General features: G+C 40.1%; 1 protein-coding gene across 4 annotated transcripts in view; it reads right to left on the minus strand.

Moving 5' to 3' along the window:
• Window positions 1–22,484, minus strand: part of SLC10A7 (solute carrier family 10 member 7) — a 248,028-nt gene that overhangs the window by 189,163 nt on the left and 36,381 nt on the right. For 2 of the 4 annotated variants that reach the window (XM_073642504.1, XM_073642505.1), the window contains exons 3-4: window positions 21,734–21,870; window positions 10,813–10,888 (exon numbers count right to left, since the gene is read on the minus strand). In XM_073642504.1, the coding sequence (XP_073498605.1) occupies window positions 10,813–10,888; window positions 21,734–21,870 (213 nt within the window). The remainder of the gene's footprint in view (window positions 1–10,812; window positions 10,889–21,733; window positions 21,871–22,484) is intronic. The other 2 variants (XR_012247589.1, XM_073642506.1) reach the window with 1 other exon arrangement.

Genomic DNA, 22,484 nt, shown 5'->3' on the forward strand with positions numbered 1-22,484 from the left:
ATTCACACATTATGGGGTAAATGTATTAGGACCATACACCAGTCTTAATCTAAAGTGTGCTGGAGTAAAGGCCCCGTCACACTTAGCGACACTACAGCGATCCCGACAACGATACGACCTGTCAGGGATCATTGCTGCGTCGCTATGTGGTCGCTGGTGAGATGTCAAACAGTCAGATCTTCCCAACGACGCAGCAATGATGCAGCGACCCGTAACGATCTGTTTAAGGATGCACGCCTATGTGTTTCTGTGTCTGAGTCGTCAACAAGGTCGTTGGTAAGGTGTCAAACACAGCGATGCATGCTACCCAGCGGGGCCTCAACGATCAAAGAAATGTCCAGACCATTCCAACACGACCAGCGATCTCACAGCAGGGGCCTGGTCGCTGCTAAGTGTCAAACGTAGCGAGATCGCTGCTGAGGTCGCTGTTGCGTCACAAAACTTGTGACTCAGCAGCGATCTTGCTTAGTGTGACGGGGGCTTAAGAGGAGTGTAATGATGAGGCACATGCCTCATAGCAAATTTGTCACATTTCTGACTGTGTTCCAGAAACTTAAATTTATACCAACTTCTGCTGTTTATTTTTGCAAATTACACTGGAAGGCCCACCCCTAAATAAATATATATGGAATTGTCCTATTAAATTAAATATTTCACAGTTACGCCCACATCCCCAATACCTATATATAGTTAAATGGAGAGAGAGAGAGAGAGAGAGAGAGAGAGAGAGAGAGAGAGAGAGAGAGAGAGAGAGAGAGAGAGAGAGAGAGAGAGAGAGAGAGAGAGAGAGAGAGAGAGAGAATGTAAAAACGAGTCACCTTATGGTGAAACTGTACAGGCTTAGGGTATCCACATCTTGTTCTAGTTTAGTGATGTAAAGGTAGTGTATATATGGATATACCGATCAGTCAGCTGGCAGGGAACACTAACCTTTGTTGTGGTAATGCAAGTAAATAGGACTGGGATGGCTGGTAATAAACCGGTTGTTCCATTCTGCCTTATCAGCTGAGGTAAAGTTACATCATGGCCCCGAGCCAGGCCGAGCCGGACCTTAGTCAGCTGGTAGGGAACAATACAAGTCATGGCCCTCACCTGTCACTGCACACGGCCCCTTTTCACCTCAGTTGCTGAGCTTAGAAAGCCCAAGAGCTTCACATTCCTGAGTCTACTCTGACCAGCGGCCCCATCACAAAAGAAGCGTAGCATTGGCCCTGCAAAATCCCCCCTCTGACCGGACCCTTGGCCCTACCTGTTTGAGTATCCACTTACCCCCTGGTTCTTTCTATTCCTCCTCTAACCCTGCGTTTCTGTGCTCTTGGCTGTGGAAATTCCATACGTTTTTGCCTGCGGATTTGCCATGTGTTTTTTCCAATGCATTGTATAGGAAAAACGCAGGCAAATCCGCAAAAAGAATGGACATGCTGCTTCTTTTTCCGCACATGAAATACTGTCAGGAAAATTCCTGATCATGTGCAGAGATCTTGCAAAATCCCATAGAAAATGCTGGGATAAGGTTTGCAATTCGTTTTTGGGGCCAAATCCATGCGGATTTTCTGCAGCAAAAACGCATAAAACCGTGTGCACACAGCCTTAGTCTCCCTTTCCTCCTCTGCCTCTTACACGCCCCTCCCCGCATTAACCCCTTCTTCCACTGCCTATTATCCCTTCCTGCACCTCTCCTTTATTAACCCTTGTCCCCTCCAGAGATACGGATAGTTCTGCATTGTCAAATGGTGGGAGAAGGGATGCGCGCGTGCGTGCGTGTATGTGTGTGTGTGTGTGTGTGTGTGTGTGTGTGTGTGTGTGTGTGTGTGTGTGTGTGTGTGTGTGTGTGTGTATATATATATATATATATATATATATATATATATATATATATATATATATATATATATATATATATATATATATATATATATATATATATATATATATATATATATATAATGTGTGTGTATATGTGTGTGTGTGTTTCTTCATAAGTAGGAAGTGAAGGTGCTTTTACGGATGATTTTCATATATTGCAATCATATATAATTTTAGTATATACATTTTTATATGTATTGGCATATGCTAATGTTATACTGCTTTATTGTGATTTAAGTGCAGTCTTTTCAGCCGATAAACTTGTTATATATCCTATCTTATCTTTAGTGTCCTGAATCAGTGCCTGCACGTGCCGCACCAGAAAGTGCAAAGGAACAGAAAATGCTTTAGTACAAGGAAAAAAGGAAAGAAACTACACAACCCCTAGGAGCTGAATAAAAGGAGAACAGATTATTAACATATTGGCAGTCTGCCTCACTTTATCAGGTGCAGTGGTTGTTTGTACCTATGTGTTTTAATAATAATCTGAATATGTGACATGTGTTTTTAAAGTAACACACTTTTAATATTTAACTTGCACACTGCTTTCTTTGTAGTTTACAGGGAACTTTTCATGTCCAGAAACGCCATTTACCAAGCGATATAGTAGTAATCTGCAGGTAAATAGCGTTAAAACCCACGTCTGGCAGGGGTTACTGGAAACACAGCTACAGGGGGAAAATGAAGTTATATTCTCCATGCAGAATTGCAGTTAGCAGGGTGGTGCAGGGAGCTGGCCACCACTACACAGTCAGTGTGCGGTAACCAGGCCCTGCACACTGACTGACAGCCTGCTGTTCTGCAGCACATCTGTGCAGAGGTGGCTGAGCAGCAAAGCACCGGGGCAGGCTTAAAGCAGCTGCTCTCCATATAGTCGGATGTGGCTGTAGCCAATCAGTGCATGCCCCTATAACTGAAAGCCGGTGGCTCGTGGAAGGAAATAAGGTCAATATCTCCCAGTAAAGTGACCAGGCAGTATAGTAACGCTATGCAGATTAACCCTATATCCACATTTAAATGGCATTTTCCAAGGTGACAAATTCCCTTTAAGTAAATATTAAGCAATATATAGAAAAACTGTTGAACAGAACCAAGTTAAAGATGTTATTGCATATTTACAATTTCAGTCACTTGTAGGTTCCAAAGTTCAGAGACTTCTAATGCTGATGACCTACCCCAAGGATAAGTTCTCAATATCATAATTGGGGGTCCAGTACCTTCACTGTTCAGCTGTTATCAGCTCCAGAAGTATATTTATACAGTGCAGTGAGCCAGAACACCTCAGCTCCGTACACGGTGCAGTGGTCGCTGCCAAGAACTACTGCTCAGCTCCTATTATCTTGAGTAGGCACTCATCGGCAATGTACACAGTTGTTGTGCTCTGGCTCTATGCATTGTTTAAAGAGGTTGTCCACTACTTTAACATTGATGACCCATCCTTAGGATAGGTCATCAATGTCTGATCGGTCGGGGTCAAGGTGGCCCCACTGATCAGCTGTTATTGATGTGGTCGACCACCTTCAGCCGGAGCTGCTCAACTGTGAAGCTGCTCCGTGTTCAGATAGTGGCCATGGCCGGTTACTACACATCTGCCTCCTACCAATTTGAATTATGAGGCGGATGTGTAGTATCCTACTGCGGCCATTATAAGAAGACTGAGCAGCTCCGCCCGCCATCACCGAGAACAGCTGATCGGCGGGGGTGCCGGGTGTCGGACCCCGACCGATCTGACATCGATGACCCCTCCTAAGGATAGGTCAGCAATGATAAAGCTGTGGACAATCTCTTTAAATCCACTTTTGGAACTGAGATCAGCTGTTTAGTTGTGGTGTTGGGTGTCAGAAGCACAATAATTTGATTTTGATAACCTATCCTAGGGATAGGTCAATATTGTAAGGGTAGAAAACCCCTTTAAATAAGCAAAAAGATTGAAACGACCCTAGTCTGGCAACCAGTTTAGGCCTCCAGAGTAGGGATAAGCGGATCCCGTGGAAGTTTGAGTTTGTTGGGTTCGACCGAACTTTAGTCCAAAGTTCGGATCGGGAACCAGAACTGTACCTGAACTTTATCCTGAACCTGAACCCCAGAGAGTCACTGCCCAAAAGGGATCAGATCCAAACTTTGCTTGAGTGTCCAAAGGACTCTAGTTCCGCCATGTCTCTAGGATAAAGGCTTTATGGACAAACTTGGTGCTAATTTTGAAATCATATAATATAAAAATATATCATAACATGTTTGAAAATTAAAAATTTACAAAAATTAACATGTGGACTACTTCAGAATGACTGGTGTTGTCTCACAGGAAAAACTAGCCGAAAACAAACATACAATAACTTCCTAAATGCTATATATGTAGATAGGTTTTTATTTTTTATCTATTACCACTCAGCCGTTGCCTAACTACAAACCCTTGCCATAAAATAGAGAGGGGGAAGTGCAGGGGGCACATGTGCAAGAAGAAAAGTCTTTGGGTGCCTAAACACAATGTGTGAAAGCACTCTTTCAGTAGCTCACGTCAGGGCTTACATCCGACCCCCAATTCCCCCGCAAAATGGGATTTGGACGCATGTACCAATGGGGCCATAGACTATAATGGTGCCGACAGAGCGAACGCAAGTTCTGCTGTGCATCATTTTCGGGCGCATACGTCTACTGAGGGAGGACACTCAGACGCAGTCTACTACATTTGAGTGTCTGTCTCCAGTAGGTATACATGCCCGAAAATGATGTACAGCTGAGCACACGTTTGCTCTGTCGGCACCATTATAGTCTATGGCCCCGTCATCACATATGTCCAAATTCTGTTTTGCGGGGGGAAGTTCGGACACAAGCCCCGACGGGAGCTACTGAGTGGGTGCCTAAATGCAATGTGAAAGCACCTTTACAGTCTATGGCCCAGTCGGCGCATACGTCCAAATACCGTTTGGCAGAGGGTTCAGACATAAGCCCTGATGGGGCCACTGAGTGGGTGCCTAAAGGCAATGTGAAAGCACCTTTATAGTTTATGGCCCGTTCGGTGCATACATCCGAATACCGTTTTGCAGGGAGTTCGGACATAAGCCCTGATGGGGACACTGAGTGGGTGCCTAAACGCAGAGTGAGAGCACCTTTAGGAAGCCAAGAGGAATGATGGCAGGCAGATAAAGAGACAATGGAGAATCACTGTCCTTCCCTAGGATAGAACATAAAATTAATACAAGGAGGTTCTCTTGGATGTTATAGGGCATGTCCCTGGAGTGGCCATCTATTCACATTAGGAATATAAGCACTCTGTCTAATTGACAGTCAGTTTGGGAGCCAATTATTAGGAACCATCGATAATTATATTTGAGCAGACAGAGCAGCAATGTACTAGATCATATAGGAAAAGCCAGAGACCTAGTGATAAGACTCATTCTATCAATGCAGTCATCAAATGAATACATATTGTATCAATTTACCAGAAATACACTGACATATTCAAAGGAACTTCCCGATTATCACACCAGTACCAATAATGAGTGTCATGGATTCTGGTCTGTGTGATAATAATAGATGTGACACAAATTACGTGCCCATAAGTAATTCTCAGGTACCTTTGATCTGCTACCCTGAACGAATTCAGTTGCCTTCCGTAGCCGGCCTGTGGGACTCTCTCAGAATCAGACATCTGGCTACTTTGCTGTTTTAGACTAATCCGGCCCCAAAGGATTATGGATAGGGAAATAAATGACAGAGACAAGAGGGTCCTAACAAAAGGAGTATGTAAGCAGTGCTCACTAGAAGGACTATTAACCAGCTCAGAGTATGAGAGAAGTGACCTGATCCACCACTAACCACATCTCGCTGCTCACACATGTATGTTATCCTTGCCGGCCGTGCCTTTCGGGCTGCACAGCAGAGCGGATCAGCAGCAGTACTTCATTATTCCATTAGCTTAGAGAAAAATATAAATAATTCCCATCAAGAAGAATCTGGACAAGTCTGTGGAACATTTCTTGCTGGTTACTATTAGTTCTTGCCCTAAAGTATTAATTGTCACAGAATCATTGAGAAGCGCAATTAGTTGTTATATGAGAGGGAGATATACCTAGAAGGCAGGAGACTGCTGTGTATTACAAGGCTCCTTGTTATCTTACAGAACTATTTTCAGGACTATGTGTCATATATATATATACAGCCTTATTACATACACATTTCATAAAACGAAAAAAAAAATGTCCCTAACAGCCAACTAGTTTTCATATTCATTTTCACATTATAGAATCTGATTGGAGACGACGAATGTAATTCTCATTGTCCTGATGGTCCTCACACCATCTACGGGATGTGCATGTCTTTTTCAGGGGCACTCCGCTTAGAAAATATCTGCATTTCCATGTAAAAACAACTTCTTCATATGTTCAAGCTTTTCAGCATCCTTTAACAGCTTCAGATTTCCAAAGATGCCAAGTGGGTAAAAGTAGTGACTAGCTGTCCGTTCTTCAGGTGTTTTCCACACTGAATACGCTACATACTTTATAATAGAAGTCAATGGGAAGGCTCAGAAAAATGCCAGGGCGTCTTTCTGAGCACCTTTGTAATTTTATTATTTAATTAAGCTTAAAAAAAAAAAAAAAGAAAAGAAACACCTGGAGAATGCCTTTAATATAGCTGCCACAAAAATGCAAGAGAAGTGCTAAAAAAAACATAATGCTGGTGTTCAGAAACATCCAAAGTGCTAAAAAAAAATAAAAAAAAAAACACTTCAGGAAATGAAAATGATGGTGCCTCCTGCAAAACTTGGTGGGTTCGCCTGCCTGAAAAAGACATTGTGTGCACATACCCTAAGAACATTCAGTAGTTTTATCACCAGCAATATAGAATTGGATGCTATTTACAGGCGCTTCTCACTAAATTAGATTATCAAAAAGTTTATTTATTTCAGTTCTTCAATACAAAAAGTGAAACTCATATTATATAGAGTCATTACTAACAGTGATCTATTTCAAGTGTTTATTTCTGTTAATGATTATGGCTTACAGCCAATGAAAACACAAAAGTCATTATCTCAGTAAATTAGAATACTTTATAACAGCTTGAAAAATGTTTTTAAAATCCGAAATGTTGGCCTACTGAAATGTAAGTTCATTAAATGCACTCAATACTTGGTCGGGGCTCCTTTTGCATCAATTACAACATCAATACAGCGTGGCATGGAGGTGATCAGCCTGTGGCACTGCTGAGGTGTTATGGAAGTCCAGGTTTCTTTGATAGCAGCCTTCAGCTCGTCTGAATTGTTGGGTCTGGTGTCTCATCTTCCTCTTGACAATACCCCATAGATTCTCTGGGGTTAAGGTCAGGTGAGTTTGCTGGCCAATCAAGCACAGTGATACTGTTGTTTTTAAACCAGGTATTGGTACTTTTGGCAGTGTGGACAGGTGCCAAGTCCTGCTGGAGAATGAAAATTCCATCTCCTGAAAGCTTGTCGGCAGAGGGAAGCATGAAGTGCTCTAAAATTTCCTGGTCGACGGCTGCGCTGACTTTGGTCTTGATAAAACACAGTGGACCTACACCAGCAGATGACATGGCTCCGTTGTCCATTGGTCATGAGTGGCTTGACACAAGGAATGTGACACTTGTAGCCCATGTCCTGGATACGTCTGTGTGTGGTGGCTCTTGAAGCAATGACTCCAGCAGCAGTCCACTCCTTGTAAATCTCCCCCAAATTTTTGAATGGCCTTTTCTTAATCCTTTCATGGCTGCAGTTATCCTGGTTGCTCGGTTGCTTGACCACCTTTTTCTACCACACTTTTTCCTTCCACTCAACTTACCATTAATATGCTTGGATACAGCACTCCGTGAACAGCCAGCTTCTTTAACAATGACCTTTTGTAGCTTACCCTCCTTTTGGAGTGTGTCAATGACTGCCTTCTGGACATCTGTCAAGTCAGCAGTCTTCCCCATGATTGTGGAGCCTACTGAAACAGACTAAGTGACCTATTTAAACGAGTAGGAAGCCTTTGCAGGTGTTTTTTGTTAATTATTCTAATTTACTGAGATAATGACTTGTGTTTTCACTGGCTGTAAGCCATAATTATCAACATTAACAGAAATAAACACTTGAAATAGATCACTCTGTTTGTAATGACTATATAATATACGAGTTTCACTTTTTGTATTGATGAACTGAAATAAATTAACTTTTTGATGATATTCTAATTTAGTGAGAAGAATTTGTATACCATCATCACTGTTGTAGAAGAGCAGTTACTGGGTCCTGTGACCTGGATACACACAGTACTACCAGGTTTGGACTGGCCCACAGGAGAACACAGGAGAATCCTCCGGTGGTCCCCTGTGCAGGAGTGGGCCTCCACCCTGTTGTATGAGCAGTACTTGACATGATATTCGTGAATCATTATGTACAGACAAAGGCAGCAACATATTCATGTAACAATCTACCCAGTTCATGGTTATATAAATTTGTGATTGAGGATAATGTCACATTTGCATGTAGGTGAAAAGTGGGGCCCTGGAGTTGGTTACTGGTGGGCCCATGGCACCTCAGTCCGACATTTAGTACTACTATACACTTAACCAACAGACACCAGCTACTAAGATTTCTGATAGTTAAGTTTTTTTCTCCTGTTCTCCTCTGACCGGTTCCACACCAGTACTTGGTGTTAGATATACTGTTCTTACATCCATGAATAATTCTTCATTGGTAACTAAGTGCACTGCTGATGGAAGACATCCCACTCAGATTGTGCAGCATTTGTCAGGACAGCTTTCCATAAAAACTGATTTTACATGATGTTCTTTTTGGCCGCAGTAATCACATGACCACCAGGGAACACAAAGCTAACATCAGCGGAACAGTGCCAGTCAGGTGGTAAGGTGTTCTTTATTATTTTCTGCTGCACAGTGGAGCTATTAATAAGGTGTTAACCAGTAGTGGATAAGCCCACTAAATGTTACAGAGAACACCTCTGAGTCCTACCACCTGCGCCCCATCTCCACAAAAATTTATTATATATATATATATATATATATATATATATATATATATATATATATATATATATATATATATATATATATATATATATATATATATATATATATATATATATATTCTTGAGCTTGGCGTCCATCATGCTACCTCACGAGAGGCACCGTAGGAGACCTCACGAGAGGCACCGTAAGAGACCAGATATCCATTTTTTTTTTCTTAACTAACAGACCTGTAATGAAATTACCAGCAAACAGACAGACCTCGTCAGCTCCCAGAGTTCTTTTGGAAAGTTTACTCATCATAAAGGATAAATGGCCTACACTACAGACTGGTGTAAAGGATTAATGACCAGGCTATACATCCCACGATAAAGCTGGCCATACACATAAATGTCGTCAGAATTACTGGCTGCTGTAAAGTGTGTGGAGGAACCTAGACATGGATTTCAACAAGTCCGATCATTGCTTTTAGTGTCTGGCACAATTCCTTCTCTTTAATAGACATGCAAGCTTCAGGCAATCAGAGTTTCAAAAGCATTTTGTGCAAATCAGAGATAGTGGCAGGTGAGTGACCAGCCTAAGACACAAAAAAGAAGCGGAGATACAGAGTGATGGGTCAGAGCGAGGCGGACTGAAATGATCTGCATATATTAAGTTCCATATTCTGACATAAATATTAAAAAAAAAAACTGATGGTCACTTCTGATCGAGCACTCCACCCAACAACCTATGGTGGTTTTAATCACAGCTTGGTCCTACCAACTCATATAATTATAGGCTTTCAGCCAGGGAGAGGTATCATGGTAGGTTGGGTTCCCAGCAGAGAAGATTGCCTTGTCAGGGCTGCTGGGCACACATGAATTGGACAATTTATGCGCTTAAGTATTTTCATTTTTAACTTATTTTCTACAGCAGTAATGCAATTCCAATTTCAGATATTCAATGTTTGCATGCTATAGCAGAGTGCAGCTTTAGTTCCATATTCTGACATGACAGTATTGCCAGTCATCCACATATTAGCCATCAGCAAAATGTTATTTTAAGTGCCAGTTTACTCTGATAAACTACCCCCATAGAGATGTACACAGATTGTCCAATGGAATAAAGGATCAAGCATGAAGAATTCCACAGAAATTAGCACCTGACAGGTTATAGCATTCCTGCCCTACTATTTCAACGAGAACTGCTTAAAGCGAACTGGTCATCAGGATTTTGCTAAGTAAACTACAGGTAGTGTCAGGTTTTTTTAAGAGACCACAATATGAACTGCACAAGGGCAGTATTTAAAACAGGAGGCAGGTCACTAAAGGATCAGTGACTTGTCATTTAAGCCCATAAGGATGAATATAAGAACAGAGCACCAAATAAAGCCCCTCCCACAGCCCCCCCCGAAGCACGAGCATATCATTATCTCCAAACTGCAATCAAAGATTAAACAACCACCACAGGACGGATTTCATCAACCCAGGTATCATTTTAATCAGTGTAACGACGCCAACCTCACACAGCCTGTAGTTTACTTAGCAAAATCCCGATGACCAGTTTTTGCTCTTATTTTACTCCCGCTGCCTTTTTTTTGTTATTTTTAAAATCTGCTTTACGGTTTTACAGTTGAGAAATGCAAAGGCCCATACCTCTGGAACCATACGGTGGATTGAATAAAAAACAAAAACTGTAATACTCAGGAGAGCAGCAGCAATAAAATAAAAAGCAAAAACAGGCCACTTTTAACAGGTCCTCTATAAGCACAATACAAAATACGGTATATGCACACAAAATGACTGGAGTGCAGCATAAGACATTTGTATGTACTAATGATCAGCATTATTGGAGACTGTGTCCTTTAAAAGATTTCAGCTCAGCGTCACTACACGTAATTGATGTATGATGATCAGAAACTTGTATGCATCATGGTATCATGGGATGTTGTAGGAGAAGCTGGAGAAACACATACATATTTGAAGCACTCACCTCATTACCGCCAACAGCTTTGGTCAAAATGACTGCTGAGGAGACCGGAGGGGGCATACAGCTCACTGTCTGGAGACTGCAACAACATGACGCCAGTTAGGGAAAAGAAAGCAAGTAACTCTTCTAAATGGCTTCTACGCAACTGAAAGGCGTACACATTTCTTCACATAAAGAAGGCAGAATACACATCAAAACAGCATGTTTGCCAGAAAGTATGGTACAGAATGAGGCTTATTCCGGCCGCTTTCTTTTCACATTACAGACACTGGAAGAATAACCAGGACTTGCCCTTAGCAAAGTAGTGGGAACGATACATTTCTCTGTCCATGTTCCAACAGACCTTCATAAAATGAGAGCGAGTTACAAGCACACACCTATCACATACCCAAAAAATAAAGGCAATCATATCATACACATGAAATTAACGACAGAAAATCCAACAGTTCCCTGCTGGCAGATACCAGAGGAGAGCGAGTATAAGCATACGGATTCATTACTCTGCTGGGGAAGGCACTGCCAAGCGTGTCATTGTCACACATTCCTACTTGTATCTGGAAACTAACACACAACATAAATGCTGGGTGGTTTTAATGCTGCTTTTTATCTGCAGTATAATACACAATAGCAATCTTTTTTATTACAACGTTTTTGCTGCATATTCACATACGTTGTGTTTTTTCAGCGTTTTTTGCTACAGATTTTTATGCAAATTATGCAAAGCTGCGTTTTGCAGTGCCAGCAAAGTCTATGAGAAACCAGAATTCTCTGTTCACACATCATGGGGTTTTTTTGCTGCATATTTTGTGCCTTGGTTGGGTTTTAGGAAAACAGAGCATGTCACTTCTCTCAGCGTTTTTTCACCCATAGGAAGTAATGGAAAAATAGAATGGGGTTCTTTTTTACACAGAACTTTATGCATATGCATAAACAGAGACAGAAGGACAGTGAAAAAAACACTGAAAAAACTCAGCAAAAAAACGCAGCAAAACTTGCATTTTTGACGCAGCTGATTTCCTGCCAGATTTGTGATGCTGAAAAACCCAACATGTGTGAACATAGCCTTAAAAGTTGCAGATTTTCTGTAAAAAAAATAAAAACACACCAGAAAACACAGTTTATATACTGCAGGAGAACACTGCCTAAAACCTGTACAAGTCTAAGGCTATGTTCACACATCATGTTTTTTTTCAGCGTTCATTTTCTGCAGCAAAACCTGATCTATTGCCAGGAGGTTGCTCAGGATTTTTGTTGCGGTTTTCTTGCTTTTTGTATTTTTTGGCTGTCCTTTTGTCTCTGTTATGCATGTTCAGTGGAAAAAAAAATCTCATTCTGGTTTAGGCACAAAAAATGCTGAAAACTTGACACCTGCGTTTTTGGTGCATTTTTTCAGCATTTTTTTAGCATTTTTTTCACCACCCATTATTTCCAATGGGTGGAAAACCGCTGAAAAAAACGCTGAAAGAAGTGACATGCTCTATTTTGCAAAAAAACATGCAAGGCACAAAATCTTGAAAACAAAAAAAAAACACGTGTGCATGAGATTTCTGGAATCTCAGACTGCTGGCACTGAAAAATGCAGCTGAATATTTGCCTAAGGCCATGTTCACACATTCAGTATTTGGTCAGTATTTTACATCAGTATTTATAAGCCATAATCCAGTGTGAAACAATCAGAGGAAAAGTATAATAGAAACACGTCACCATTTCTGTATTTATCACCCACTCCTGGTTTTAGCTTACAAATGCTCATGTAAAATACTGACCAAATACTGAATGTGTGAACGTGGCTTAATACTTCACGCCGCTGATGGATAAAATTGTATCTGGCCTGTGTGGTTTCTTCTTACCAATTTTTAAAGAAATAAAATTATTCCAGGGCCCTAATTTATGTTTTCAGTCGATGTACACATGAGTGTTTGTGTTATGCATGTTGTTTTTTTTCCCAGGACCATTTTGGGATCCATATAAATTCTAGATCAACATTAAAGAGTAAGCGCTGTTTTCATTTTTATTTCATAAATCAATTATACACATGACAATAGGCAACTCTGTAATGTATTTTATGAGAGAAATCTGCTTCTTTGTCTGCCAGGACTGATCATTCTCAATTCCCAGGTAAAATCTGTATACAGTGAAGACAGATTGTTACATTACTCAGATGGGATACAACAGTCGCTGCTAATGAGATTCTATGGAGATGGGAGGTGGGGAGGAGCCAGAGGCAGAGCTCCTCACTTCTCCTCCTCTCTGGTTTACATAGAATCTCACTAGATGCATCTGTCATCTAATATGCAAATTACCGCGTCAGAGAAAAAGAGGACTTGAACTCTATAGCGCCACCTATTGGAAGCAGCAATCCTAAAAGTCACAATTGACCCTTTAACGAGTTTTGCAATATGACTTCGGATAATAGCCAAATCAGAATCTCAATTTGCAGACTCGTATTTCGGGCTATTGGCCCTCGTCAGTGCAAAGTATGAGATCTGATTTGGCTAGGTTAGAGGCTCTGGACTGAGGTCTAAGGGGTAACGTTTCTCCTTGTGGAGAGTGACACACTGGCTCTGGCATGTCACAAGGAGAAATGTTATCCCTTAGACCTCAGTCCAGAGCCTCTCATCTAGCCAAATCAGTTCTCATACTTTGCACTGACGAGGGCCAATAGCCAGAAACACCACGTCTGCAAATTGTGATTCTGATTTGGCTATTCTCCTAAGTCATATTGCACGACTCATTAAAGGGTCGATTGTGACTTGTAGGATTGCTGCTTCCAATAGGTGGCGCTATAGAGTACAAGTCCTCTTTTTCTCTGACGAGGCAATTTGCACATTAAATTTGCCAGAGGAGAATTGCAGGGCGAATAAGCCTCCTCACTTTGGCATGCCAGAGCCGATGTGTCACTCTTCACAAGAAGAAGTGTTACCCTTTACACCTCTGTCATCTAAGTAATGTAACCATCTTCATTGAATGCAGATTTTACCTTGTGAATTGAGGATTTTGAAAATGACTGATCAGATCTGGAGGAGAAAGAAGCAGAATGCTCTGATAAAATATATTACAAAGTTGGATATTTTCATGCGCACTACTGACTTATGAAATAAATACTTTGGATGATGAAATGCAATTTTTTTTTTTTATTCACAACTCAAAAGTGCATACTTGGCGTAGTCATTTAACTGCAACTTCCCACATACTTGTTTTCCCTTTATCTCCGCCCTTCTCTGGCTCTATAAAGCCCGAGCTGTCAATCAAAGAAGAGGGGAGTGTAGATATAAGGAAACAAGCAGGTGGGAAGGTGCACTAAACTGTTTGGCTACACCAAGGTTGTGAACAAACATTCTGCGCTCACAGACTCCCTTGAAAAATCACCAAAAAAAGAAAGCTATTTGATTTTCTTAACTTTTTGTGAAACACTGAATGTAACAACACAAACCAAAGGACAAGGTCTGAATGTAACAAAGGTTACTGAATGTAACAACACAAACCAAAGGACAAGGTCATTCTTTCCAGTGAATAGTATAGATGGTATTGCTGTCACTTTACTTGGTTTTTATTGTCTACAGAAACTGCTTTTCCAGAACACCATGAAAACTGAAAATTATTTACATGCGGTTTTACTGCAGTTTGGCAATAATGCTCCCCTTTGCCATAACATTACCGCCCCGTGTAAATCTACCCTAACTGTTACTATAACTAGATGGCTTAATTTACATAGGAAAAAATAAATAAAATCACAAGATATTTTCAATAATTGCTGTAAAGGATCAATTTCTTATACTTCTTGCAACCAATACACAAAAGAGCTCCTGAGTGTGAGAGTAATTGCTAATTGTGCTGACCACAATCCCTATTCTGGATTCTACCTAAACAGCATTGAATATATAGCTCCCTTAGGGAGAAATTGAGCAGCGTTCATAATCATTTGTGCTAAGGGAGACTGCAGTGCATTGCAAACCCTGGTAATACAAAAAGAGTTGAAAAATGATCTATTGTACAGTCATGTGCTGGTAGGCGTAGATGTAGAATCCAAAATTTAATTTTGATGATGTATTACACAAGTGATGCAATAAAGATTTTGTGCAGATTCAGTTTGGAGTAAATCAGATTTTTGTTTTTCAGCAGTGCGCCTTAACCTTTCAGACTTGCCTTCTTTTGTTTTCCATCTTAAAATTATGCAGAAATACTAGATTTTTATTCTGTGACTGTAAAGCGGTCTACCAGTGGAATATCACTTTCATGTATGTGGCTCTTGATTGCTAAGCACCACTAGAGATATGCAGAAAGACAAACTCATGGAGAATATATTAAATTCAAGTCAGGAAACCTATTGCAACAGTCAAAGCTTTATGAAGACTAATAGCAGCTCTAAAATCCACAAAGCTGGAAAACAGTTTTTAGAAAATAGCGGCTATAGCACCTCTGTCCTAGGACACCTGCCCTAATATAGCAACTACCCTGTGCAACGATATTCTTACTTAGATTGTAACGCTATAGATATCCGTTTAAGTTGTTTTTGGTCTTTTGCAGCTCTGCACTTTTAGTAGTGACTGTGCCCGGAATTACAGCTCATCCAGAGTACTTGCAATCAATAGTGGACCATTTAAGTTTCAGAGACTTTGAAATGACCTTTCAACTTTACATCTGAGGCGGAGAAACACAGCATTAAAAGAAGCCCTCCCACGAGGATCATGGAAACCGGAGAGAGCAATGGTAGGTGAGGATATGAACACACACTTAAAAAAAATCTTCATGGGAGTGCTTCTTTAAGACAGAACCCCGATGAAGTCATTGGGTGTAATGAGGCAAACGGAGTCCAAAATTGCAAACTGCAAACTTTGGACTCCATTTGATCTTTTTTCCCACTGTCTATCTTCAATAGCATTATAGACTCCATTGGGTTCCCGGGTAAAGTCCCATTTTTCTGGGCATTCAGACAGTAGTCTGTGACAGAGACAAAGGAGTCTCAAACTTGATTTGAATCTGGCCTTAAAGAGGTTTTCCGGTCTAAAATGACCAGTCTGCAGTCACTCCCGGCCAGACCCAGACTAGTCTTGTATTGAGCGTGCCGGAAACAGTCTAGTCGCGTTCTGACAGAGTATGCAGATCACATCATGTGATCATCGTTCCCAGTGCTGATACCAGCGAATCCTCACGGTGCTCAGTGCGTGCGCTGGGAGGATTCACAAGTCTGCAGTCATGTACATTGACTGCAGACTTGTCATTTTAGACCGGACAACCACTTAAAGACTGTGGTACCATGACCTCAATGTGTAAATGGAAGCCTGGCAGTAATGAAGAAAGGGTTTAGCCCCCCCCCAACACATTACACTAATGGCAGTTGAACCCACGGGTTCAGCCTACAGTCTAAAGTGCATTGTGGTCCACGACAGATGCTTGTTGGGGGACTTAAAGATTCGACATGTCTGATTTCTGACTGTTGGTCCTTTTATTCTCTAATAGGTAAGACGCAACCAGAGGTGCCTGGCATTGGCACACTCAGAGAACACGAGCGCTTGGTTGGGCGAGCACTCCTATGTATGGGAAAGTCTGGGGAGATAAATGCCTAGCTGAACGATCGTTTGTCAGACAGTTATCTAAAGTGTGCAGGGAACTTAAATTTAGTAAAATTAAACCAAGTTTAGTTAACCCCTTCACGACATCTGCCGTGGATATAAGTGATGGCTGTGTATTGTATAGCACAAGCGATCGAACAATAGCATCTTCAAGTCCCCTAAGGGGGCTAACAAAATCAGTAAAAATAAAAAAAATAAAAAAATAAAACTTTAAATCACCCCACTTTACCCTCACTGAAAATTAAGATATTAAAAAAAAAATAATTAAAATTCGCATAAGTGGGATTGCCACGTTCAGAAAAGCCTGATCTATCAAAATATAAAAACAATTAACCCGATCGGTAAACACCGCAAAAGTAAAAGATTCAAGAACGCCAACATTACGTTTTTTTAGTCACCGCAGTTGCCCAAAAAATGCTGTAACAAGCAACCAAAAATCTCCCAAAATGGTACTAATAAAAACATTGTCTCCCCCCGCAAAAAAAATAAGCCATCACACAGCTCTATTGGCTGAAAAATAAAAACGTTACAAGTCTCGCAAAATGGCTACACAACCCCAAAAAATTTTTTTGCAAACTTTTGATTTTTTTTTCACCACCAAAATAATGAAAAACAGGACATGTTTGGTATCGCCGTAATCGTACTGATGAGAAGAATCATATTGCATGGTCATTTTTACCACGAAATGTACACTATAAAAACAATTCCCAAAAAACAATGTCAGAATTGTGGGGTTCTTTTTTCCCATTGTGGTAAAATGAATGGCGACATTCAAAAGTACAACTTCTCTCGCAAAAAAAAAATGAAAAAAAAAACAGTCCTCATATGTCTATGTGGACAGAAAAATAAAAGAGGTATGGCTCTGGGAAGAAGGGGAGGAAAAAACAAACAAACAAAAAAATGCAAAAACGTAAATTGGCTGCAGCGTGAAGGGGTTAAAACAGAAGAGCAAACATTTTTGAAGCAACTTTTTAGGACAAAGCTAAAGATCCAAAAATGAAAAAAGGAAAAATAGGACACGTCAATTTTTTTGGTTTTTTTGTTTCAATTCCTGTATTTGGATCAAAAACTACCACAAAAGTTGAGTGATGGCATATTGCTAGAATGTGCCATCCCTTTATAATTGATGAAGATTCAACCTGTTTAACACCCCCGATCCTCAGATCAGGGCTAGTATAGTGCCACATCCCTTTTACTACTTTAACATAGGGCAGAAGCCTCTGGCCTGTGCAATGATCTGGGTGAATGGGGCAGTCAGCAGTACCCTACACAATCAGGGAGATGGATAGTGCCACTGTATACTGAGAGAATAAGATGGGCCTACCAATGTGGAGGTCTAGTCATACTCGCGGTCAGACTCCCATGATCAGAAAGTTATGGCATATGCTAGCGCTATACCATCATTTTATGAGGTGGCAAAATCTTTTTAAGCTACTTTATAAATTTATAAACTTTTTATATAACTAGTATAATAGCAAAGTTCAGTTTTTTTGCGATCCCGAGATTATCTAGCCTGTCTGCCTGGCCACAGAGAAGAATATAAATGAAGTGGAATGATTTAATGTACTTGTACATCTTTCTCTATTGTCTTTGGGAGCTGGCCCTTTCGTTCTCTTTCTTTGAGAGTTGTAATTCAATGAAGGTTTGAGTCTTTTCCATGATCCCTTGCTATATTCATCCAGTCTACCAAATCCTAAGGGAGTAACCACTTTAAAATCTGAAACACATTAAGCACTTGAAATGATTATAAGGGGCCCATTTTGAAAGTATTCTTGACATGGGGACGGCAGAAGGGAAGACTGGATGTCTGCAGTGGAATGGGAATAAAGGACACTTATTAGAGCTTAACGAAGAGCTCAGTGTCAAACATGAGAAGATCCGATTTAAATATAAGAAGGTTTCACGCTCGGCGTGATGAATGCAACTGATTGGCTGATGTGTTTAGCTTAATTTCTCTTGACATCTTAATCCTTCCTCCTCGTCATCTAGCCACAGAAAATTAACATAAGTCAGATACATAAGCAATACTAAGACTTTTAAATATTTTACACTGCATGCTCAGTTAAAGCCCATACATTCATTCGCTACTCTCCAAAGTCTCAAAACCACTTCAATTTTTTTATGAAGCTTTAAATCTATGACTATTTTATATTATAAGAATACTCTCAAATCATGGATGATAGCTTTGGCACTGTGGTTGTACTTATTTTGTGAATAAAAAGAGATTTTTAACTAACACAGTATTATGGAAATATTATAGTCTAGTATTATACAAATGGGTAATGCCATTTTTACATCTAAAAGGAGAAAAAAAATGCTTGACTGTTTCAGTTCACAAGGATATTGAATGGATGGTAAGGAGAATGCATGACCACCGCTTCATTAAAGCTCCTCCTCAGTCTGGTTGTGGGCTAAGAAGAAATCGGTACAAGAAAAAAAATGTGATTCGGCTCACCCAAACTGAAGTCTCCAGTGATCCTCAGCTCGGATAAAACCACTCCTGCTAGGGTTATAGCAATCAAGAAAGTAGGGAGAATCCAGCTGCTTTTTGGATAAAGAGTATGCAAAACCTTTATTCTAGATTCAAATAAAACAGAAGCATGGATGGATCCATGAGTAAGGAATATGTTATGGTTCACGTAGGGCAAGCACTTATATATTTTTATAGTACTGGGAATGACCTGTTTTATTTAAATTTACAACAAAGTTTTTGCAAACTTTTATTCTAAAGAACAGCGGGATTATTTCTGCTAAGAAGAAATAGGACCTTCATTCTAGTGAATGTTGGGGTTTCATTAGCGATCCCCACCTACTGGTTAGACATTTTTTACTTACCTTTGGGACAGGAGATAAATGTGCATTGTGGGATAGCATCTTTAAAAGGGTATTCCCATCTCGTACGTTTAGGCATGTGGAATAAATATATGATAGATGCGAGACCCACATCTATATTGAAAACAGCGCCTTGCCATATGCTGCTCGCAGTCAATTTCCATACAAGTTAATAAGAATTTTGACCACCTCCACTGACAGTGGGACGCCTGGGACCCCATTCTCGACACAGATGCTGGCCTAACTGGTGGGATCTGCATCAAATACATTTTTATAGCATATGCCTTAATGTACAAGATCATCTAACGATATTTTTCCCATCCTTTTGCATGGCATTCGTGATTTAATTCATTTTTCTTGCAAATGGTTTCTTTCCAAGTGAGTATGCTCTTCCAGGCGTGATATTTGCCCTTTCTTTTGTGTAGTTTCCTTTTGCCCACACATCCAATAGTGCAATACGCAACAATCAGACGTCAGTTCCTCTACTTAAGTCCCCCTCTCCTCTCGCAGCGTGATGTTTTACCAAAAAAAACAGGATAATGTACAGCAGCAAATCCTTCGTCTTTCTTAGTATTTAGACACTGTTCACACATTAGGGTGCAAATTCCATATAAAAATGCTCATTAAATCAACTCACAGCCTACATCCAATATCAGCTCGAAGTGGGTCCAAAACCAGACACCCCTCCACCCATCAGCGGTTTTCAGCACTAGCCTGATGTAAACAGGTACACTTTAACCCCTTACCACAGCAACCAATTCTCCTTTTCAAGGTTCCAAATTTCCCTCTCCTTCCTCCAAAGGCCGTAACTTTATTATTCTGTCAACATGGCCATGTAAGAGTTTTTAGGGTTTTTTTGCAGGACGGGTTGTAGTATTGAGAATGACACCATTCCTTTTACCATACAAAGCAATGAAAAAGTGGGATGAACTGGTGAAAAAAAATGCAATTTTGCCCTTGTTTTATTTGATATTGTTTTACAACAGTCATTGTGTGATAAAAATGACCTGGTAATATGACTTTTTTAATCTTTCCGTAGATCTAGCCATATGAGAGCTTGATTTTTGTGGGACGAGTTGCAGTTGACACCATTTATTTTGCCACTGAAATGTACTAGAAATCAAGTAAAAACTTCAAGTGCGGTGAAACAGAGGCAGAAAAAAAAAGTAATTCTGCCATTGTTTTTTCAGGTTTGCTTTCTTGCTGTTCACTGAGAGAGAAAAATCACCTGGGAACATTCTGAACTATATATTAATAGTGTGTTTTGCTTTTATTATTATTAATTATTTCAGTGCTGAAAAAAATGTGGGCTTGTCTCGCCATTTTCTGAGAGCCGAAACTCTTATTTTATCATTGACATTGTTGTGTGAGGAGTTGGTTTTTTGTGTGGTGAGCTGCTGTATTTATTGATTAAATTATTGTACCTACCACAAAATGTTATCACTTTCTATTATACTCTTTGGAGATAGCAAAGACAAAAAAAAAAACGCAATTATGTTTAACGTTTTTTAATTGTCTTTTTTAGTTTTTTTTATTTAAACCCCCTCACAGGGGACTGGGACATGCAATAATTCGACAGCTGGTATACAGCATATATAAATAGTGACAGACCACCTTTTGAATGGAAATGTTTAAATAATGTTGGAAAATGATTTGTGTGGACTTGAAGAATATATTGTGCATTATTTGGACATATTATAACAAGAGGGCATGATGTAACGTGTCCACATCACAAGGGGCCCTCCTGATGAGAATAGTGGATTAGGAAGATAAATAAAAAAACATTTTATCTTCCTAATCCACTATATACGCTACATATACAGTACATAAATAAAAAACAAAAAAAAACATTTTATGTACTGTATATGTAGTGTATATGGTGGATTAGGAAGATATATATTTTTGTAATTTATGTATATGAGGAGAATAGAGTTATTTATCATTATTTATACACTTTGCTCCTAAAAGGTAGAAGAAAGCCAGGATGGCATGATCAGTCTTATTCCAGCAATTTTTCAGATGATAGTAATCGGATTGCGGGGAAGATATAGACCATGACCTCCCAGCATGCCATTCTACATGTCACACTTAAATGACCCTCATGTCACTGTGACATCACAGGTCTCCACAGAAACAGCCTGAATGCAGGAAGAATGCTGTCCCAGTACTAGACCCAGTGCTTGCTCTGAGCGCGGTGTTTAGCATGGTGTGTGATCGGGAGCTGATCACTTCATCTCCCTGCTGTCCCCGGGGAGCTGGTCTGACCCTGTCTGTCTGATCTCCATAATAGCAGACCATATACATCCTGGCTACATGGGGCATGGGCAGCTACAACATATCTACAAACTGACAGCAGAAAAGGGTGAGGGGGCTGATAGCACAAGGCTATAAATGTGCATCTAAAGAATATAAGTAGAGCTACCAAAATCATAAGTTTTGATTGTTGAAGATATTAGTCAATCATATTAAATATTTGTAAAACAGCTTCTGATTTTTGCAGCGCACAATGTAAGACATACCCCTTTAACAGCCATTCATTGATAGACGTCAGTGACAGCACTTGAAGGAAGAACCATATTGCTGTTGGGAAGAAGACGAGTGTGAACACCTGGACGAAGAGGTGAAGCTTCACGTGCATCAAAGCACTGGTCAGTTCCTGGAAAACAGGATAAAAGCAAATATTATTTGAGAACACTCTCCTATGAAATTACAAAAATGAGTTACATACCCTAAATTGGTGAGCAAAGGCAAAGTTTCTATTTTTTTTGTTTTGTAAGGCCAAAATATTTATATAGTACAAAACATAAAACAACAGAAAGACTATGGAGATAGCGAATATATAGAACACCATAGGTCAGTCACATTGTTTTCCACACACCCTTAACTGCTTATTGACAGCGCTAATTAGATTCTTAACCCCTTAATGACCAGAGCATTTTCCGTTTTTTGCATTTTCATTTTTTGGTCCCCTTTTTCCCAGAGCCATAACTTTTGTATTTTTCAGTCAATATGGCTGTGTGAGGGCTTATTTTTTGCAGGACAAGCTATACTTTTGAACGACATTACTGGTTTTACCAAATCGTGTACTGGAAAACGGGAAAAAAACTCCAAGTGTGGTGAAATTGCAAAAAAAAGTGCAATTCCACAGTTTGTTTTTTTTTTTTACCACGTTCACTGAATGCTAAAACTGACCTGCTATGACGATTCTCCAGGTCATTACGAGTTTGTAGACACCAAACATGTATAGGTTCTTTTTTACTTTCCAAGACC

This window comes from Phyllobates terribilis, unplaced genomic scaffold (genome assembly GCF_046119375.1).
Source record: "Phyllobates terribilis strain yellow unplaced genomic scaffold, ASM4611937v1 Scaffold_1__5_contigs__length_1240528914, whole genome shotgun sequence".
NCBI classification, from domain to species: domain Eukaryota; kingdom Metazoa; phylum Chordata; class Amphibia; order Anura; family Dendrobatidae; genus Phyllobates; species Phyllobates terribilis.